General features: G+C 51.7%; 1 protein-coding gene across 2 annotated transcripts in view; it reads left to right on the top strand.

Annotated features, from left to right (window-relative positions):
- Positions 1–20,821, top strand: part of MVB12B (multivesicular body subunit 12B) — a 148,631-nt gene that overhangs the window by 66,824 nt on the left and 60,986 nt on the right. For both annotated transcript variants that reach the window (XM_014529406.1, XM_014529405.1), the window contains exon 7: positions 3,368–3,462. In XM_014529406.1, coding sequence (XP_014384892.1) covers positions 3,368–3,462 — 95 coding nt within the window. The remainder of the gene's footprint in view (positions 1–3,367; positions 3,463–20,821) is intronic.

The raw sequence follows: 20,821 nt of genomic DNA, 5'->3' as shown, positions 1-20,821 counted from the left end.
AGGATAAGTAGGAGTTTGGAGAGTCCATAAGGAATGGCGGCGATTCTAGGAAGGGGGAGCAGCGTGAATAAAGAATCAGGCTAAGGCATGAAAAAACCATGGCATCGGCACAGACTCACAAGACTTCCCTTCCTGTCAGAGGGAGACACAGGCTGGCCAGCTGGGCAGGTGTGTGAAAACGGCTAGAACCGGGGTGTGGATGTGGATGTGGGAGCCCAGGGCAGGTGTGTGGAGTGAGAAGGGAGCTAAACCAGAACCCTGGGAAACAGCAACCTTGAAAAGGTGGGAGGAGGAGCCAGAAAGGACCATCTGCAAGGAAGAAAGGGGGGGGGGGGGGGGGGGGGGGGGGGGGGAAGGGTGGGGTCAGCCAGGTGGGATCCGGTGGCCAGGAGAGGCAGCGGAGGTCAGACCACGTTGGGTCCAGGGCAGCTAAGGAGCAAGTCCCCTGTGCCATAGAATGATCCCAAAACTATTTGCTTAGAGCAGTGGTTCTCAACCTTCCTAATGCCGCGACCCTTTAATACAGTTCCTCATGTTGTGGTGACCCCCAACCATAAAATTATTTTCGTTGCTACTTCATAACTGTAATTTTGCTACTGTTATGAATCGTAATGTAAATATCTGATATGCAGGATGTATTTTCATTGTTACAAATTGAACATAATTAAAGCATAGTGATTAACCACAAAAACAATATGTAATTATATATGTGTTTTCCGATGGTCTTAGGCGACCCCTGTGAAAGGGTCGTTTGACCCCCAAAGGGGTCGCGACCCACAGGTTGAGAACCGCTGGCTTAGAGGGTGGCAGCAGGTCATTTTGGCATGAACTGTTGAGGGTCTGTAAACTGTAGGTGCTGAATAATTGTTTGCAGTTTCATGGTTATCTCCATCATAATTTGCTGCTCCATTTCCACCACTCAGGGCAACGCAGGTTTTTGCCCTCACGTTCCCACAGGCAGGCAATCTTTTAAAATTGCAAATTGGGTCTTGTCACATCTCTGCTTAAAAATGCTTCTGGATAAAGTCAGAACTCTAGCAGGGCCCTGAGTGCCTCCAGCCCGGAGCCGCTGCTGCTCTGCACCGGTGTTCTGTCCTTAGTTAGAGCAGATGTGTCTTTTGGGCTTTCAAGGCTCAGAAATCTCAGGGTGTGGCAGCCCCGAAGCGCATCTCTTCCCTGGCAATCCCCTCATTGGTATAGTGGGTGCAGCAACAGCACCTGCCCGGCCAGCTTCACGGTGTGCAGCCAGAACAGTCCCACGGCGCCCGTGCTCAGAAGGGCCCATGCTTGCTCAATGCCCTGCTGGCACCGTCTTGAATTCTTAATGATGTTAGAGCCAGAGCCCCACATTCCCATCTTGCACCGAGCACTGCCCGTCGCAGAGCTGGCCCCGTGTCCGCCTCGGGGGGCGGTGTGAGGAGCCATAGAGAACTTGGGAGACCCGCACACCCCAGGGCCCGGCGCATGGCAGGCCCTCGCTGCAGGGTCACCTGTCATCATTTCAGCTCTACTCAACCACAACCGCAGCCAATAATTCATTCTCATGTTTGCTCAGCTTCATTGACTAAGTGCTGTGGTCAGAGGCATTGATCAACTGCTTACACCTCTGCAGCTGCTCCTCACCTCCGGTTTCCCAAACGCGGCCAGGCCCAGTCTCTGCGGAGCTGGTTGGTTGAGAATAGATGCCTGTGGCCTGCACCCCAGGCCCCCTGAACCGGCTCCCAGGGTCTGGGCTGTGAATCTGTATCGTTAGCAAGTTCCCAGGTGACTCTAATGCCTTCGTCTGTGCCGTGATGGGCAGAACAGAGTTGGGAACCTTCATCTTCGGGCGGAGAACCCAAACCCTTTCCTCTCTGGCCCTGGCTGAGAAGGTGTCGCAAGAAGCTCTGGCCCCTTTATCCAAGGGTGCTGTTCCTTCCTTTGGGGCTCACTCGGCACCCAGTTTGTATTCTCCTCCGAGCGGGTCATGTTGAAGGTACTTGTTCCTGCACCTCTGTCCCCTGCGGCCTGAGGGCTCCTCGGGGCTCACCTGCACCCTCAGTTAGCATCACGCACGTTCACTACACACGGCAGAGCGCCCAGTGGCCACATGTCCAGTAGTTATGCTGCTGCTTCCCCTGCAGCCCCGGGCGCACCCTCGGTGCTCAGTGAAGCCCCTCAGCTGGGTCAGCTGGGCTGGTTGGCGTCACCGCCTTCAGTGCTCGCTCCACAACCGGCAAACCAAATGCCTTCACAGCAGGCGTGTCAAACGCGCGCCCGCGGGCCGCATGCCTCGTTTATTTGGCCCGTGTTAGCCTTTGCGTTTGACATGCGTGCTTTACAGCCTCGGCGCCTGGGTCCTCCTGGGGGACTCCTGCTCGCTCCTAGTCCATGGGAACAGGCCTCCCCGGAGAAGCCTTCCTCCCAGGAGTCCTTGTGTACCAGTCGTTCTAGGACATCCCCCACGTGTGATGTGGAAAAGGCAGCGTGTGAAACGTAAAGCTTTCTTACGTCGTAGATGCTTCCTCCCTTTTGGAAAGGACTGAGTGTGGCCGAAGCTCAGGTACTGAGCTACTTCAAACCAACGCCCTCCAACCCCCGTCGTACCAAGAAGAGGGTCATGCCAAGAAGAGGGAGTTTTGTTGTTGTCCCCTCAGACCTCTGGGGTTTTAAATGTTTCTCCTGTTGTTTTCGTCTTGCTTTTCTGCATTTGCTAAAGGCAGCTGACAACCACACCAAATGGGTTATTTGCTTTGATTGGATACTCGTAGCTTTAATGGCCAACACCTGTGCCACAAAAGACATGCTGGTCAATCGAGGGTGCTTTCCTGAGCACCTACTGTGTGCTCCCACCAGAGGGGACACACAGACAAGCAGTTCAGAGGAGCAGGCCATCCCCATCCTCCGTGGTCCTTCGTTTCCTGGACTCACGTGGTAACCGTGCCCAGCACCTTGTTCACAAAGCGCTTCCTGAGCTGCTGTCCCAGCTGCCCTGCAGGGCAGGTGTGGAAGCCGAGGGATGGAAAATGGGACCAAGACACAGAACAGCCGAGGCTCGAGTCCAGAGCCTGAGGGTTCTGGGCCCGTGGGTGTGTTTTACCTGCTGGGCAGAGACCTGGACTGAGCTGCCCGCCTCCTTGAAGCACCTGGCGTGCCGTGGGCTGGGAAACCCTGTCTTCCTCTCAGATGCCCTTCCGTGTGGAAAGGTGGCTGCTGATGTCGGGAAACTTCTGAATTCCTCGGGGAACTCGGGCTGGTGGAGGAGGCCTGCTCGCCAGGAGCGCCTACTCTGCGCCATGCTGCTGGGGCCGCCAATGGCGTCGGTGCGTTCTGCGCCTGGGGAACACTTCCTGCACCCGTAACCTCCTGTCTCCCCGTCTCTCCCCAGGCACATCTCCCTGACGCTGCCCGCCACCTTCCGGGGCAGGAACAGCACGCGGGCTGACTACGAGTACCAGCACTCCAACCTGTACGCCATCTCAGGTACGTGGGCCCCGCCAGCGGCAGCGACCGACGGTCCCGCACCCCCTCCCTCGCCGTTTCCAGGCTTCTGGTGGCATCCGTCTTGCCTCCTTCTCCCTACAAGGGGCCTGTTCCCAGCAGCGACCAGGCCTCCCTTTCCTTTGTGTCACCGCAGCACTCAGAGGAGGGCCAGATACGCAGCATGTTTTGAAACTAATGATGAAAAACAATGTGTGGGTTCCACAAGCTTGAAGGGAGGTTTCCAGAGAATAGTCACCACATTGTTCACCGGCCAGGTCCAGGGCAGGTTTCCCACGGGCCTGGGGCAGCGCAGAGCTGGGCCTGGCCCCTCCGCCCGCATCCAGGGCTGTCCGCCTCTCATCTCTCACAGCCAGGTCTGTGGCCAGAGGGTCTGCGGGCGGCCTCCCCCTCACCCCCACATATGAGTCTGTGATTTCTGAACTCGGCCTTGAAATTGATAGTGTTACCTTGGCAGGAACTTCATCAGTCCTGGTTTTCCTTTCCCCTTCACCAGGGAGGGGAGCTCACAGCCTTGTTACAGAATTGAGATTCATTAGGTGCCTGGCGGGCGGGTGACTTGCTAAGAGCCTTGGAAACCCACCAGCTCCCCTCGATTATACGGGGCCTCCGGTCCGGGTCTGTCTGAGGGGGAAGTGGCAAATCAGTGCCACTTCCCAGCGCTCGCCCTTAATGCTGAGTGGCATCTCGAACACGGGAACATGGCATTCACTCATGTACCATAATGAATCGGTTATTTAAGAGGTAATCTTTTCTCTAAAAATCGCAACTTCGGGTTACTAAATAGACGAAATAGAACAATGGTGTAATTCGTGTCAGTATTAGTTTTTCTTGTTATGATCACTCCCTAATAGGTTTGGAAGTAAAAGCAAAAGCCAGTTGTTCCATTTCTGGGTGGCACACCTGCAGGGAGAAACGAGGACAGGGGTGTCCCCGAGCCCACCGGCCTGGCTGCACTCCGGAGCCAGGCGCCCGGAGGGTGGGGGGACGTGTCTGAGAACAGCATCTCCAGGGAGAGCTGCGCTTGTGCGGCGGCTGGTTCGGCAGAGTCGACAAGGAGCATAACAAGGGTGGAAAGATGACCTGTTCTGTGGAAGAGCTAACCATGTCCCCAGGTGCCGCGGGGCAGAGCAGCTCTGAAATCCAGCGGGAGCTCGTTCGGAGGCACATGTGGAGGCTCAGGAAAGCAGGGGACTGTTCCCTCCAGCTCGCAGATCTTCAGCAGCGTGTTCGCTGCCCCCCTGGCCGGGGTTCTCTGATGGCTTTCCCAGCTGTTGGCGCTTCTGCGGAAAAGGGCCCACAGAGCGCAGCCTCCCGGTCTGGCAGGAGCGCCTGTGCCTCGGACCGCCGCTTCCTCGCCCGGCTTTGATGAGGTGTTGTCTGGGTTCATTTCAGCTGTTCGCTTAGCAACAGCCTCAAGACACAGGGGAAGCCATTCAGCAACTTCCTGTTACATTTATGTAAATGGCAGGCATTTGGGTTTTATCTTCCAAGCGGAGGTAGTTGAGGCTGCAGCCCAGAGCAGCAGGCATCTCGGGCCTCGGCGGCTGCAGGCACCAAATCGCTCTGCCAGGGTCCAGGAATGCTTTGTTGTGATGCTGCCAGAAATACCCCGCAGGACCCGCTGGCTCCAGAAGCCTGCAAGCTCAGCACCGGGCAGCCATGGTGCGGCTGGGAAGCCTGCCCGCCGACCCCGGCAGCCTGCCTGTGGTGTGCTGGCTGGAAGGGGCAGAGAACGCCCTCCCCACACGAGCAGGAGTTGGCACCGAGTAGCACTTCTCAGTTTGGTACCGTGAAGTTAAGGTTTCAGTGGTTTATTCCCAAAACAGTCAAGGCAGAGTGTGCCCTAGGCCTTAGCCCTTGCCCGTTGCCTGATGCCATGGTAGCTGGAACTCCGCACACGCTCACTGCCGGCTTCAGGGCCTGAGTCTTTGGTGCAGAATCCTGGTGGGCTGGTTCGTGCCTGAGAATATGTGATTAGTTTGCAGTCCTTCCTAAGATAAGTAGATTTCCAAACAGTGTAACTAGAATTTGCAAAAGCAGCCCACATTTGATTTGTATGTGTGGTTATTGAAGTAATATTTACTTAGAAATGTTTTCCCAAGGGCATGCCTGAATTTCACTAAGACATCTATCCATGCCACCTGCAAAAGGAAGACACTGCTCAGAGGAGCTCTGTTCCCAGCACCAGAGGTGCTCATGAAATGTTTAGGGAGGGAGGGAGGGAGGCATCTAGTCAGGGTCTGCCTCGCCCAGGAATGCCCTCTGTGACCTCGGGGCAGATGATCATCCTGATTTGCTGCTCAAGCGCCTGCAGCCTCTGGGGCTGCCACCTCCCATGAGCTCATTCCACGTCTGCGAGGTCCTCCCTGTTCGGCTGGGCTCTGCCGTCCTCTGTGTGCACATGCCGCCGGCCTTTTGGGGTCCTGTGCATTGTCTGCCAAAACGTGTCGACTGTTCCGTGTGGTCCAGCCGGCCCGGCGGCTTTCTCTTGCGCTCAGAGGTGGTGAGGAGCTTCGGCTCCTGCTGAAATCCTGGGAAGCTAGGCCTTGCGGCCACCGTGCACCCTGATCAGAATGGCATGAAGATGCCATCGGTCCTCACACTTCCTCCCCTGGGAACTGCCCCTAGAATGTCACAGTGTGCAAAGAGACTTATCCATAGGATGGGCACTGCTGCTTTTAAATAATAAACCCCCCAAAGAGGTGTGGGGTGGACTCTCAGTGGTTGTTAGTTTTCTTTTTACGAATATCTTACTTCTCCTGAAAAGTCTTCTATTTTAGTCCCAAATGATAGCATTCTACCTTTTCTTAGAGTTTTTTCAGATGCTTAGATGTCTGAACATTTATTCATATCTATTTCATCTGTTCCAAAAATACATGTAACAAAATAAAAATGGGAGCGAAAAGATAAGAGTGAACGAAACCTGGGCCAGGAGCGTAGGGCGCCGCTGCGGGTGGAGGGAGCCTGGGTCCGGGGCTGGGCCAGGGCAGCTTCCCTACGGGCAGCAAGAAGCAAGCTGCTGCCCAGGAAGAGACCGGACTGTCCTTTCACTGAACCCTCCCCACCAGGAGGCCCCTGAGGGGCAGTGAGTAGCAAAACTACTGCTTTTCAGTGAGTTTAAAAGGTCCACCTGAGCCTGGCCAGTGTGGCTCAGTGGTTGAGCATCGACCTATGAACCAGAAGGTTGTGGTTTAATTCCCGGCCAGGGGGCAGGCCCAGGTTTCTGGCTCCATCCCCAGTGTGGGGCGTGCAGGAGGCAGCCAATCAATGATTCTCTCTCATCACTGATGTTTCTATCTCTCCTTCGCCATTCCTCTCTGAAATCAATAAAAATATATATTTTTTTAAAAAGGTCCACCTGAATGATCATGTAGGGGGATCCGCTCAGGTGAACCCCAGAAATGTTTGGGAGTTGAGTAAGGTGTTTCCTTGTGCTGAGCGTTGCATACCTTGGGGACTCGAGACCTCGGGGGCCTTCAGGGAGGAGGCGCTCCCCTCCTGTCCAGCCTGCGGCACAGGCTTCTGCCTTTCACCTAGGACTGCCTCTGTCCGTCCATGACCGGTTTCACCTCGTGAGCCGGTGCCTGGGGTGGTTGTTGGAAACTGATTTATATTCCCAAGTGAAGAATTTTTGCAAAAGAAAACCTGTTTTTCTCCCTTTTGAAAGATTGACATGGGAGCTTAAAATAGTAAAATTAAGCAAATACATATTAAAACAGGCAGGTAATCAAACTGAAAATCTCACATACCCCACGGATTCAGGAGGCTCCGCCGAGCAAAATTCCCCGACGCCTCACAGTGCGGGAGCCGCGGGGCTCCGTGTCCTTCCCTGTTAGTCGGGGGCAGACCCCCATGCTGACATCTTCATTTATCCATCAGCGTTAGGCTGACCACATACTCATTAACCACGTCGTCACATTGGAGAGTGAAAAGCGCACAGTGGCCCCAGACAACAGCCATCACCTGGAACCGACCGGGTGGGCGTGTGTGTGTGCATGTGCGTGTGTGTGTGCGTGTGCGTGTGTGTGCGTGTGTGTGTGTGTGTGTGTGTGTGTGTATTTTTTCGGTTTCCTTTTTGATTGCTGGAAAAGCCAGCTTATTGCCTTCTACAGCTGTTCCCTCTTAAAAACCAGTCCCCATTCAAGATGCTGACGCCAGGATCATGCGAGCGTGGGCAAGTCTGAGTCCATCAGCCCATCCGTTTGGCCCACGACTCGAGTACGGAGTGGAGGAGGGTTTTATCTGAAACAGAACCGTGTATGAGCCATGTAACCGACATCAGACCAGGAAAGCGCAAAGCAATTAAAAATAATTAATGATTTCTGAATATCAGCCTTCTCCATGCAGTTTTAATCTAGTCCTCATTTAAATGGGAAGATGGACATTTAATTATCAGTATTATGAAATTCATGATTTATATATTTCATCCAACGGGATAAAATTTCTGCCACCAGCTCTTCATCTTATTATGAGAAGAATCTGTATATTTTAAGATATGATCCTTTAAAAACGCACCCGCAGCATACCGGGCAGCTGTAAGCATCTTTTCCTTTCACTTGTAGTGATTACGTTATTTCTACCTTTTAATTAGGGGAGAACAGTCTCACCTGGAAAATCGAAAATAAGCTTAAGACTTTAATGTTCATAAAGCGTTGCCGGGTGGGGAGTGAAGGCCGGCACACGGAAGCAGTAGCGTGCCTGAGGAATGCTGGTTTTTTCCGTGGAAGGTGTTCTAACCCATCTGCTCCGTGTGCGCGTACCTGTGGCTCCCCTCCCCGTGTGTCGGGGGTCAGCTCGTGGGGGGGTAAGCACCTGTGAGGTCGACAACCACCAGTGAGGGAAAGCCCTTCTTCTGGTGGAAGCCTGAGTCATCCGGCACCTCTGCATTCACAGTATCCCTCTGGCCTTTGTCTGTAGCGGACACATCCATGGGGTTCTGTGGCCTCGTGTTTCAGACCCCTCTTCCCTGCATCCTTCGCTGAGGATTTTTGGAATCACCCGAGGCTGGTGGGAGAGGCGGTGGGGAGGGTGGGGGAGGGTGGCAAACACCCAAGAGAGGGACACCGTGTTGACGCAGCCACAGATAATAGGCTAAGAGGAAAATTCCTGAATGAAGTGCAAAACATATTTATAACGGTGCTCAAATCAAGGAGGGAATAAGTCATTTTAAAGGCGTATAAATTTTTATCATCACCTCTAGCAGCCATTCCGTCCCTTGTCTATCCATCTATTCTTGCCCTGACTGACAACAAAATCGAGCACAAAGAAAAATATAATAAGAAAAAGAAGAAATGGATCGGAGCGAATGGGGAATTGATCACACGGTGTATTTGTATATCCTGATGTAAAAGGTGCGCTTGACAGGTGGCCAGGTTTGCTCTGTACACAGCCATGTGTGTGCTGTCAGGCGCACGCACGCTGCCTTGTTTCGATTGATGAATTGCCTGCTTTCTTGATTAAACCTTCCGTCACTTAAGAAACAAAAAGCCTGTGTTTAGATGGCAGAGTGGGACATGTCAAAAAAATCTGTCTCCTTTACCTTTGTGCAGATGTTGGGCACAGACTGTAACATGTATTATTAAAATGAATGTGGCATTTACTGTGCATTATTCCTTTCCTGGGAGAAAGGACTGTAAATTATATGCTAATAATAAGCTTTAACCCTTTCGAAATGCAAAAGATTTAAGAGTGCAAATATTCACGTAGGCCTGGCTAATTGGATGTGCTTTTATATGTCTGCTGCGTGGCTGTGTCGCCGACGCTAATGAACATTGTGCGTGGCACATGCAGGCGCCGGGGGCTCGCCTCCTGGAGGTGTCCACTCTGCGAGTCCCTCCTTGGGATTTCACAGAGGGAGACCCCGGGACCCTGCGCCGGGCTCTGGGTGGTATTGCTCAGGATGAGTCTGCAGCCACGTCCAGGTCCCCCAGCGCGTCTCCTGTCCTTGGGGACCCTCTCTTCACCCTCTTGTGTTCCGTTCCCACTTACAGGGCTGGGCCCACGGGGCTGGCTGGGCTCGGGCCTGCAGATACCAGGTATTGGTGCCGCCCACTTGGCTGTCTTCCTAAGCCCGGCTTTTCTATCCTCAGTCCAGTTGCCCAGGTGGCAGACTTATCTCCCCAAAGCATGGCTCCTCAGATCAGACCTCCACGCCCTGTCCCAGCCCACTGCCTGCTGCGTTCATTCAGACCACACTGCCCATGTCAGGGGCCCGTCTCCACCTGTCCTTGTCTCCTCCCCTGCGCCCACCAGCCTGGGCTGTCCGTGTCTCACCTTTGTGTCTGTGTGTTTGCCCTGCCACTCGCTGGCTCAGGCTGCCCCACCGCCTCTTCTCTGTTGACCCCTCTTGGAAGGCCAGTCCCCACACGGCCGCTGCCCTGCCGCTCCTCTGCGTGCCCTCCCGCCCGGGGTGCTGGCCTCCGCCTGCTCCGTGTGGCAGAGATGTCGGCTGTGAGCACTGGAGGAGGCGGAGGCTGGTGTAGAGGCTGGAGGCCCCTTCGATCCCTTCAGAATCAAGGAGGGTGTGGTCAGACAAAGGCAAGGAGACGACAAAGGCTGTTGACCCCCCTGGTCATCAGCAGACAGAGCCGCCGTGTGGCCAGGCCCGCGTTCCCTCCGAGGGCAGCGGGGCGCCTGTGGAAGACGACGACGCAGCACGTGACTGATGGGCATTGGGGGTCAGAAGCCCGTGAGGCCGTCACAGAGCTGCTGCCCGTGGCCGCCCTGCGCAGCGTATGCGAACAGCACCTGGTAGGCTGCCAGGGCCCGCGTGGTGTTACCTTCATGCCCGTAGAACAGCTCAGTGTCGCCCACACTCTCCCAGGGTCGCTGCGAGGATCCGGGACGTAGGAACACTTTGTAACTGGGAAGCAGGGCAGGAATGTCACTTCCCTCCCACCCACCTCCCCTGCAGGGCTGCCATCAGAGCAGGAGCCCAAAGATTTGCTGAGAATCATAGCTCAGGACCCACCGGCTTGTGCCCAGCATGGCCTTCCTCTCCCTGCACTGTGCTCCTTAGGTGGCTTTATACAGAAGATTCCGTCTCAGGAAGCAGAGTGCGCTGGGTGCTCAGGGGAAAATTTCTCCCTTCGCCCAGAGAAACTCGCAGCAGGCTCTCTGGCATGGCTCCGCTTGGCACCCCGTGGAGACCAAGACATTCCGTCACGCATGGCCCTTAGAAGTGGGCTATTTTCCGTGGCAAGCAGCCCAGGAGCCTTTCTCAGGAAGGGGCCGAACGATGGCTTGGGGGCTGGAAGCAGAGGGTGCCTGGCAGAATGAGCCGCCGCGCCTATAAAATCTTCCCATGTGCCTTTCTTTGCTTTTTTGGAGGAAAGTGCTTGGGGGCTGCTTTCTGCTCCAGGCTTCATTTCTGCTTTTTCCTGCGCTGCGTGGGTAGGAAAAAGTTAAGCCTTTTTCCAGTTTCGTCATCATGAAAAATAAAAACATTATTAGGTGACAGATACTTCAGTGCTCTTAAAAGGGTGGGCACGCTCCCGCTGTGCTTTCATTCTCTCCCTGGTTTTTAAGCGTGTCAGAGTGTAGGCGACATTGGTTTAATGGGCCACATCCCCCTCTTAAATCCGAGAGCGAGGCGGGGGTGGGGGTGGGGGAACCATGGCGGGAGCCGGAGAAGCCAGGTTCTCGGCAGGCCCAGCACCAAGCCCTCTTGGCTCTAAATTCCCACATGGCTCTACATCGGTAATTGCAATAACAGCATCAGTGGTTTAAACATAGTTCAGCTAATATTTATTGGAAGCTCCTATGTATCCAGCGTCTAAGGCAGCAGGGATGACACCCACCTTCCAGGGCCGAGGATACGGGGGAAGGGGTGTGATTTGCAGATTGGGTTCCGCGATGTTACCAGCAAAAGTGCATTGTGGCTCCAGACTTCAGGGACATTCCATCCAAACGCTGCCTGATTGCGAAGAACACGGACAACTGGAGAAACCCAGCTTCCGGACGCCGTTCTCCCTGTGGATTTATCTTCTTGATCTAGTTTTCAAATCAGAGATACGTCCCCATTTCCCCAGCATAACTCCCTTCCTGGCAGGCGCCGTGTGAGGTTGGGCAGCACAGGGTCCTTTCTGAAGGCCTCGGCCCGGAGTGCTGGGAGCACGCTCAGTCCCAGCTCTTCCCTGCTCTATGCACTTCTTGAGAGGTTTGCTCTGGGCTGAGTGGGGTCTAGTTCACCACACTCTCCTGCCTGGGGCAGCTTATGTCAAATTAGCCTTTTTTTCTTTATCTGTCTCTGTCTCTCTCAAAATAATAGACTAGCAACGGAGAGAAAAATGATATAATTAAGGCAACTTCTTTAATTTAAATACATTTAGGGAGCTGAAGTTGTTTTTGCCTTTATTAAAATGGATTGTGTTAATTTATTTTAATAATACCTAACCTTCCTTTAGCACTTACCATGTACAAGACTCGATAGTAAGCAGTTTCCATGCATTTTACCATTTAATCCCAATAAATCCTTACCCAGGAAACCTTACGGCTTTGTGCTATCACTCTTATCGTCTGTATTTTATAGACACGGCACAGCTGCCAGTGTTGCTGCACTCCCGTGCTCCCGCCTTGTAAAATAAACATCTCTAATAAATATACTTTATCGTTATAAATATTTTACAGGTGGGAAAAACGGAGGTTTTGAGAGGTGGTGATTTGCCCAAAGTTACGCTGCTCGTAAGTGGGAGGCTGAGATTCGAACCCAGCCTCTGACTCCAACCTAAGCTCCAGCTCCCTGTGCTGAGGGTGCTGCCCTTGTCAAACTCAAGTTGGAAACGACACGCGCACCTGGAGTGAATACGCTGGGACGAAGTTGGTGTATGAGGTCTCAGCGTTACTTAAATCCCAAATGATTCCTGGCCCATTATCTCTGGGGCCTCATCAGAGTGAGGCCTCTGGTGCTTGACTGATGACAGTCCCTAGTCTGTAGGATGTCTTGAGTAGTGGCCATGGCTCCCACTGGCTGTTGCTGGACAGAACACAGGGTGAGCACAGAGCCCCCTCGCTCAATGCTGAGTGACCTTAGGCAAGGAGCATAACCTTTCTGTGCCTCAGTCTTCTTATCTGTTAAATGGGTGGCAGTGGTTTATGGTGAGGGTTAGAGTTGTGCCTGGTCGTAGCAAGTGCTGTAGATGTGTGACTGTGGCTGTAACAGTTCCACCGCTCCTCCCTCCCACCCTTGCCAGATCTTTTGCCGACCTGGAAAGGGAATATTCCAGGAACCTCAGGAGCCGCCTCTCCCTCAGTAGGTGGGGCTATCACTGCTCTTGCTGTTGGACCTTTGTCTGGGAAGCTCTAGGCACCTGGCTGTCCCCGACCATGGCCTTCTCTTGGTCCTATGCCCACATTTTCCTTTATTAGGGCTGAACTCCATGTGCCCCCCACCTCCACCCCGGCCCTCCTGGACCCTGGCAACAGCAAGGCTCCTGTTTGAATGACAGCCACCTTAGTACCTCCCCTTCTTTGAAGCTTCATTTTCTAGATTGGGCCTCCTAAGATGCCAGGCCAGGCTGACACCAAGCCCGAGGCTGCTGAGCCATGTCAGGCCCTGTGCGTCCCACCAGTTCCAGCCCCACTTCCCCTCCTGCCATCCCAGCTCTGCGAGTCCCCCCGCTGCCCCTGTGGGCGGCCCAGCTCCCGGGCTCCGGCCCGGCCGACATGACAGTGGTCACCGGCGTCAGATTCCAGGTCAGCACATTTAAACCTCTGGTGACTCAGCAAAGAGTGGGCGTTGGCAGAACCTGGGAGAAGCTGGACCAGCCACCCAAGATCCGGAGAGGAGAGGAGACTCATCCTTTGTCCGTTAGGTGAGATGAGCGCTTCCCTTTTGCGCCAGAATGAACGCATTTAGCTGCCAACATGAGGACCGAATAAACTCTGGTCTGTTTTAGAACAACGAAGCCCCCTTCCTGTGGATAAAATGCCTGGATCCATCCCTTGTCACACACGTGCGTTTGTGTCCTGAATACCCAGTGCTTTCCCCCCTCTTTTTATGAATGACCAGTGATAGGTTTTTTAAAAACATAAACAGGATGGTGTCCCATTTATGTTTAAAAAAAAAATCTTCAGTGTCCCAGCCTGGAACCTATCTGTCACCCATCCCAAGAACGAGACTCCTCGTGCTCGGATTTGTCTTCGATCGTCTCTGAGACGATGAGTGATGCGCAGCTCTCAGCCCAGGTGAGGTCCTTTGTGAGGGAGCAGTTTCTCATGCCTGACTTGTTTTAGAGCACCAGCGGTCTCCCGACCCGCTGGCAAGGCAACATCCATAATTTTGAATGAGTGAGAAAAGCCTGCCTCGCCGGCCCCCAGCATCGCTCCTGGTGACACACTTAGAAGCACTTAATCGCTTGCTACCTGGAGGCAATAAATGCACCCATCTTTATGTCCGGTGGCCTCCTGCGTTTTCCTTAAACTCGCCCGTGCCAGCAGAATGCCAGGCCGCTCCTGTCAGGAGCGCCTCTGTCTCATGGATTACACAGGTGTCACTCATCCTTCTGCCAAAGGTGGTTGTGCCTTTTTAGGCCCCAGATGGGCAGCTTCTTTGGCCATAAGCCTCTTGGCTATTTATGCTTCTTGTGAAACGCTGGCCCTCTGATTGGTTTTCCAATTCTAAGGAAGTTGATTTGTCTCTGGTTATAGCATCCCGTTTGGAGCCCAGTTCTCTGCTGGAGTTCAGGGTCCCTCTGGGAGGGCGGGACGAAGGAGCCTCGTTCACTGGTGTGGGCCTGGCCCCCAGGGGCTCGGGGATGTTTGTTGTTCCGTTGATTTTTGAGATCCACCCTTTTGTACCTGCCTTTCCCGCCGCATGACTGGATAGTTTACATAACATTTCAGTCCATTTTGTGTTCTGTAATTTTGAGGGTTAGAGATAATGGACGTGAAGTTCCTAGTCCTGAGGGGCACCCCAGAACTGGTCACTGGTATGACCGTCACAAATACTGTTATCCCAGTGAAGTGCTTCCTGTTATTCCAGGAGGCTCGGGTCTTACTCTCTCTACAGTTTGACCCCTCCCACCTCATCTAAAGATGCAGTCGGGTGAGGGGCCGCTAGCTGGTCCACTAAGGCAGGGCCAGGAGGGAGCCCACCTGGAGGGGCCCCACCCAGCTCAGGGGACCCTGTGGCGTAACACAAAGCAAACCCTCCTTTCGAGTTCAGAAATCAGTGATTGCTTGAGATCTCAATGTGCTGCTGGGTAACACACGTCTAAAGAGAACTTCTCAGCCGTGAGTCAGCCCCGATTTCCCCTTCTCGCTGGATCAGCTCTGATGAAGAAAGGATGTATCTGTGCTCAAGGATCTGAATCGTTTGACTTCTTTCTCCTTTGCCTTTTGGTTCCTGGCTCTTTCCTGTCCCCTTGTCCCTCCCATCGCAGGACCCGTTAGCAAAACAAAACAAAACAAAACAAAACAAAAACCCTTTCCTTGTCCCAGAATCCTTACCTAGCTGTGAGCAGGGCTTGGTTAAGGGTACACGGAAGTCACATCATGAAGTCCCTGCTCCGGGCCCAGGGTCCCCGGACTCAAAGGCCTGCGCCGAGACTGGCCCGGCGGCCACAGGACGCACCGTGCATTCAAGGCGTCCTTTCTCGGGGTTCCAGAGAGTAAACTAAACAACTTCCGTAGATGCCCGTCTCATGGGAGGGTGCTGGGCTGTCCGTCCATGCTGAGGGCTCGCTCCTTTTTCGGGCTCCGTTTTTTAAAAAGATATTGTACCTTTTTTTTGGATGTAATGAGGACAGACATTTTAATCAGAGGTTAGTCATTTATTTTTGCAAACTATTGTTTTGATTCATCATTTTTGCAGATAATTAAATGGTTCAGTTGGCACAGTGTGTCTACTTATTAAAACAGGTAATTTTGGGGGGAAAAAGATGCTGTTTTTTGGATCACTGCACACGAATTGTCTTTATCTTCATCTTTGAGCATAGTTTCTGGTTGTTTTGCCAGATGCTTTCTCGTGTTCCAGAATTTGGTGTCCTCTCTAGTCTCGGGGGTGGGGGGGTGGTAGCAGGGAGCTTGCCCTTGGATGATTGGGGTGCTGGCCACCACGCCCTCTGAAAGCGGAGACTAAGTGAACTGTGCTGTTACCTTCCAGGACTCGGGTTTAATTGGACTGGGGAGAGAGCCTACAAGTTATGAACCTCACAGCCACGGTTCTTATGCTAAAAACAGATTAATTGTAGCCCTCGCAGTGGGTGGAGTTTAAAAGTCAATTACTGCTTGTCCTATTATAATTTACACACCTAGGATCTGAAAAAGTCTGTCACTTCGTGTAAAAATGAAAAGGTTACGCGCACTAGTTGGAGTATGCCTACAACTTTGCATTTGTAAATGCCTCGGCTACATGTGTTTGTATGTGTGCAACTTGTAGCTGCAGAGCCACACTGTAACTCCACCTGGGAGCAGGGTCCCTTCTGAAGAGGAACCGTCAAGGTTTCGTCTTTAAATCCACAAAGGCTTAGAATGCAGCCCTTTGTCTGCCAGTTTAATCCACTTGTAGGCTCTGTGGCCAGCGCCTGCAGAGCCGTGGGACCACTCCACTCCCGGGTCATGAACCAGTAGAGAAATGGCCCTTCAGGGGTCAATTTTTTTAAAACAAATTGCTCGCGAGATTTGCCTTCTTTGATTTTTCCATGTTTGCGTCCTGAATCAGTTCGTTTACTCATTAAAAGGATTTATTTTAGGTGGACCAATTAAAACTTTGGAAGCTAATTTTTTGCTGAGCAGTGCAGACCTCTGAAAACGCAATTTATAACATGGCTTCTGCCCTTTTCCACGGAGAGCGGATGATGGAGCTGCAGCCGCTGGCGCTCGGGGAAGTCGAGAACTGCTGTTCTTTGTCCTCCCCTCAGCGCAGCCGCCGCGTTGGTCGGTTTCTCCACCTCCATTGTTTTAAGGTGAACAGGCAAGTCTGGGAAGTCCGGCCCGGCCCGGCCGGGGAGTGGCACGCCGGATTTGTTTGCTTGCACAAACCCCATGGTTTAATTTTTTTAATAGGAAGCTGCTGTGCAGTTTGGATATTTAAACAGTTATTAACCGAATGACAATTAACAGATTGCATAGACAGATTTTCTTTTGAAAACCTCTGAAATTGAGTACAGTTTGCAAAACTATCACGGCATAGTAATGACAATGAATTTTGATTTCCCGGAACTGATATTAGACTCCTTATTAAACTATGTGCATCTGCTTTTAATTTACTCCAAATAATTGGAAAATGCAATGAAGCTTTCCAATTAAAGCACGGCTTTATGCTGTTTAATAATACCCCCATAATATTATAGCTTATGAAGTGACAGGTGAGTTGGTGTATGAATAAAACATAAAGGCAGCAATAAGGGACAGAAAACCGGAGACAGTTGTGGGGATTTTAAATGCTGGATGTAATTTGCATATATTAATCTCTTCTTTTCAGCCTTATCAGGCGTTCTTCAGTATTTGAAGTTAAAATAGCGTTGACAGGCGGGAGTACGCTTAGTTTTTTCAAGGATTTATTACTTGTATAATTTCTGATCTTTAATAAGCAGATATGACTGATCCTCATAGTTCTATAGAAATCGGTTAATTGTTCCAGATGGCGTGTACTGATTATGCAAAATTACTTTTCACACCATTTTTTTTGTGATGGAGTTTGGAGTAAAATTAAATTTTTTATAGCCTTCTTATCATGCTGTTTTACAGTGGTTTTTCCACAGAAGTTGAATTTAATCTACTATATTACATTGACCAGCACAGTTATTCTAATGTAGCATTTTGTGATTTGACAAAGAATAATAGAACACATTGCTCATTGTTCATTACTGTGTTCCTAATAAAAAGGAGCTCCTGTGTATAGAACATAGCTGTTATTTATGAAGAATGCCTAATTCATGCCGTGAAAAATGCGAAGTTGTACTATGAAGTAGCTCCTTTTGGGGAGAGACTATCTGGGAGAAGCAAATGGAAATGGGCTTGTTGCTGCCGATTTTACATGCTAAAGGAGGGGTCTTCTTTTAATGACCAGAGTGTTGAAATTGTGCTACTTTCTTCTTCTTTGAAGAGGGGAAAAAAGGCTAGCTAATCTCATTCTATTAGGAGAGGTGTCACCGGTTGCGTCGTCTTGATTTCCATAATCCCAGAAGCCTTTCATAATTGAATAGCATTTATAAAGGTGGTTACCCTTTGGTTTAAAGTATCAAAAAAAAAAAAAAGCCTCAGTGATCGTTCATCTCTAACGCTGTCCGAAGTGTCGGTTTTTGCAAAGCACGTGGTGCTGGTGCTGGCTCAGGTCCACGCCCGGGCTGTGGCTGCTGCCGGGCGGCACTGATCCAGGTCCTCCTGTCCAGGTCCCTGCGGCTCCGCCCACGTGGGATGTGAGGACTCGTCAGAGTCACCCCAGAATGGGATCGTGGGCTGTTCCCTTGATGCAGGGGAGATGCAGTTTCCAGGGGGAGGGAGTGGTTTTTGTTGCTGTTGTTGCATCAAAACTCCTGGCTGGGTGTATAGTATTTTAAATGCATGGGTGTTTCGTTTGTGTGTGTGTTTTTTTATATATTTTTATTGATTTCAGAGAGGAAAGGAGAGGGAGAGAGAGAAACATCAATGATGAGAATCATTGATCGGCTGCCTCCTGCATGCCCCACACTGGGGATCGAGCCCACAACCCGGGCATCTGTCCATGACTCTCTGGTTCATAGGTCAGCGCTCAACCACTGACCCACACCAGCCAGGCAAGGGTATGTAGTATTTTAAATATAGTTAATAACTATAAAGGAAAATATGTCCGTGTATATAATCTGAAGTTTGACCTGTTTTCCAAAAAGACCGCTGTGTATTAAGTCTCATCGGGATTTCATGGGCCCGGGAATATATTTCTGTTTTAAATGGAGTAGATCCCCGTGTGCAGAGAGACTCCATTCTTCCTGTGGCTGGACTGCTTACTTCCAGTAGCTCATCCTGCCCTGCAGCCCCTTCTCACCCACATCTGTCGTCCCGAAGGCCTTCCTTGTTTGAACAGACTGGAGCCAGATTTGGGTCTGTTTAAAGGATTCAGTTCCCGTAGCCCTGGGGGAATCAGACTTTTTTTTTTAATATCCTTCCTCCAGCAGCACCGATTGCTCTCACAGTGTCCCTGGGTGGGAGCAGGGCTCCGTGGGCGCCTCCGCGGCCGGCTGTAGGGGAACAGACAAACGGGCCACAGACCTGGAACTAAGAGGATGTCTGTCTGTCTGTGTCTGCTGGGGGGAGGGCGGGTATGGGGTTGGGGGGGATGGGGCGCCACGTCAGGGTGGAGGTTCCTCTCTGGGGCTGCGTACATTGCTCCGCACCCTGGTGTTCAGAATGTTTTGGTCGAGTTCTGTTTTGGGTCTGGTCTGGTTCTGAAGGAAGGTGATGGTGAGGTCGGCGTGCTTGGCTGCCGGCAGCACGAGGGACTAACAAACCTAAGGGCGTGACTGGCGGCCGGAGCACTTGCCGCGAGCAGCACCCACCACGTTCTGTTTGCTTCGCCGCCATGTGCCTCGGACGTCTGAATCCTTTCACGCACCCTTTTTGTAAACTCAAAACGTATTTTTTGTGAAAATGAAAATTCTGTGAAAAGGAGAATGCGTAAATCAGACATGATTAAAAATATTTGTTCTAATGCAGTAATAATTTGGTAGTAATGCTTTCATCAGTATAGCTTAAGGCTACATTAAGTGGACAGACTTTATATGGATTCTCTCATTTTCATCTTCAAAATGCTATCTAATGTCTCATTAAGACTTGCATATAATGTATCTTAAGTACAGTCATTAAATATAGTTTAGGGAGATTTATGTTCAGATTTCGCTTAAAGATGTTTTAATAGGCCCATTTACTCTGATGATATTAATGAGCTCTTACTACAGACTAAGCTTCTAAAACTAGTGGTGAGGACTCCAGCCTGAACACAACTTGGGATCAGTGCCTGGTTTGGCCGAGAGCCCGCAGGTTAGGGCCGCTGACCCCCAGGGTCAGTGCCAGCCCCTCCGTGAGCCCAGACTTTCGGCCAAGGGCCGCCTCTGACCCGGTCCGGCGGCTACCCCAGAGGATTCCGCTTTTCTGCAAGACTGAGCACAGTCCTCCTTCTTGCCCAAAACCCTGCACAGGACGTGTGCAGTGTGGCCACACTGTGCGTCTCCAAGGTCATTGAGTGGCGCTGACGCTCTTGGCACTGGGCGCGGAGGGTTAAAGAAGGCTGTTGCCGGGCATCTCGAGGGAGCGTCTGCCCGGCAAGGTGTGCGCATGACCTGTGGAGGCCACGGGCGTGCGTCCCCTCCCAGGCACTGGCAGCGGCTGAGTGTCCGTGATGCGGTGGCCCTGCTCACCCGCAGCAGGAATCGCAGTGCCCCGCCAGCCGGCTCTCTCCAGGCCTCACTTTTAACCGCGTGGCCAGAGGTCTCCGTGCTGGTATTTCCTTCTCTTTCAGAGAAATACTGAAAAACAGATTTTTTTGTTTCAGCTATTTTAAGGGAGAAGGGGTGTGGGGGGAAGAACCTGTGAGTTCAAAGACTTTTCTAATCACTAAATTGGTTTGTTATAAAAAGATAATAGCAAATTTCTTCGTTCCGTAATTGGACATTTCTTCCCCGTGGGCTGATGCAGGCTCAGCCCGTGCATGCACAATAAGTCGTGCTTTTGAAAAGTCGTAACTGGCTAATAACAGCTACCGTGTCATCAGAGAGTAATGGTGTGCTGATTAGCATAATTAATGACAAATGGCGGTGCGGATTGGTGGATTGGTTTAGCGGATGATGAATGCGGCCGGCCAGGCTGGGGCCTGCCAACGAGGCCTCGCTGGCTGTCAGCCCTTCTGTTCTCGCCGAGGCAGCCCTCATTAGTCACCATGGGAGGTGCCAGTTTGTATTCTGTTTGGAACACAGAAAACTTAATAATCCAAGCGAATGTGGCTTTCCCTTTTCCTCTGTATTTACTCACAAAAATCCCTTCTCGCGCATCCCCATTGTGGCTGAGCCATGGAGACACGGCTATTGCTGGAGGCGCCCGTGGTGTCTGAAAGGGACAAAAGGCACCAGGATAGAGACACACGGACCAGGGACGAGTTACTCCGCTAGGAAGACCTCCGCTGGTGAACTGTCTGAGTGTTTATAAGCCGCACATTCTGTCCTGAAGTAAGACTAGCACATTTATCTTCGACCTGATTAATCGGACCTAATTTGCATTCTCAAATGAGACTGATAAAAATGAATTTACCTTCTAACCTTTAGAGGGGGAAAGTATTTCTCTGCAAGATTTCTGGGGCTATCTTCCCTTAACTGATAAGAAGCAACTCCTTTATCAATAAAGATGAAAATCCTTAATTTGCATTAGT

Source organism: Myotis brandtii, unplaced genomic scaffold (assembly GCF_000412655.1).
Source record: "Myotis brandtii unplaced genomic scaffold, ASM41265v1 scaffold68, whole genome shotgun sequence".
NCBI lineage: Eukaryota > Metazoa > Chordata > Mammalia > Chiroptera > Vespertilionidae > Myotis > Myotis brandtii.
This window is presented reverse-complemented; position numbering and strand designations above follow the sequence as displayed.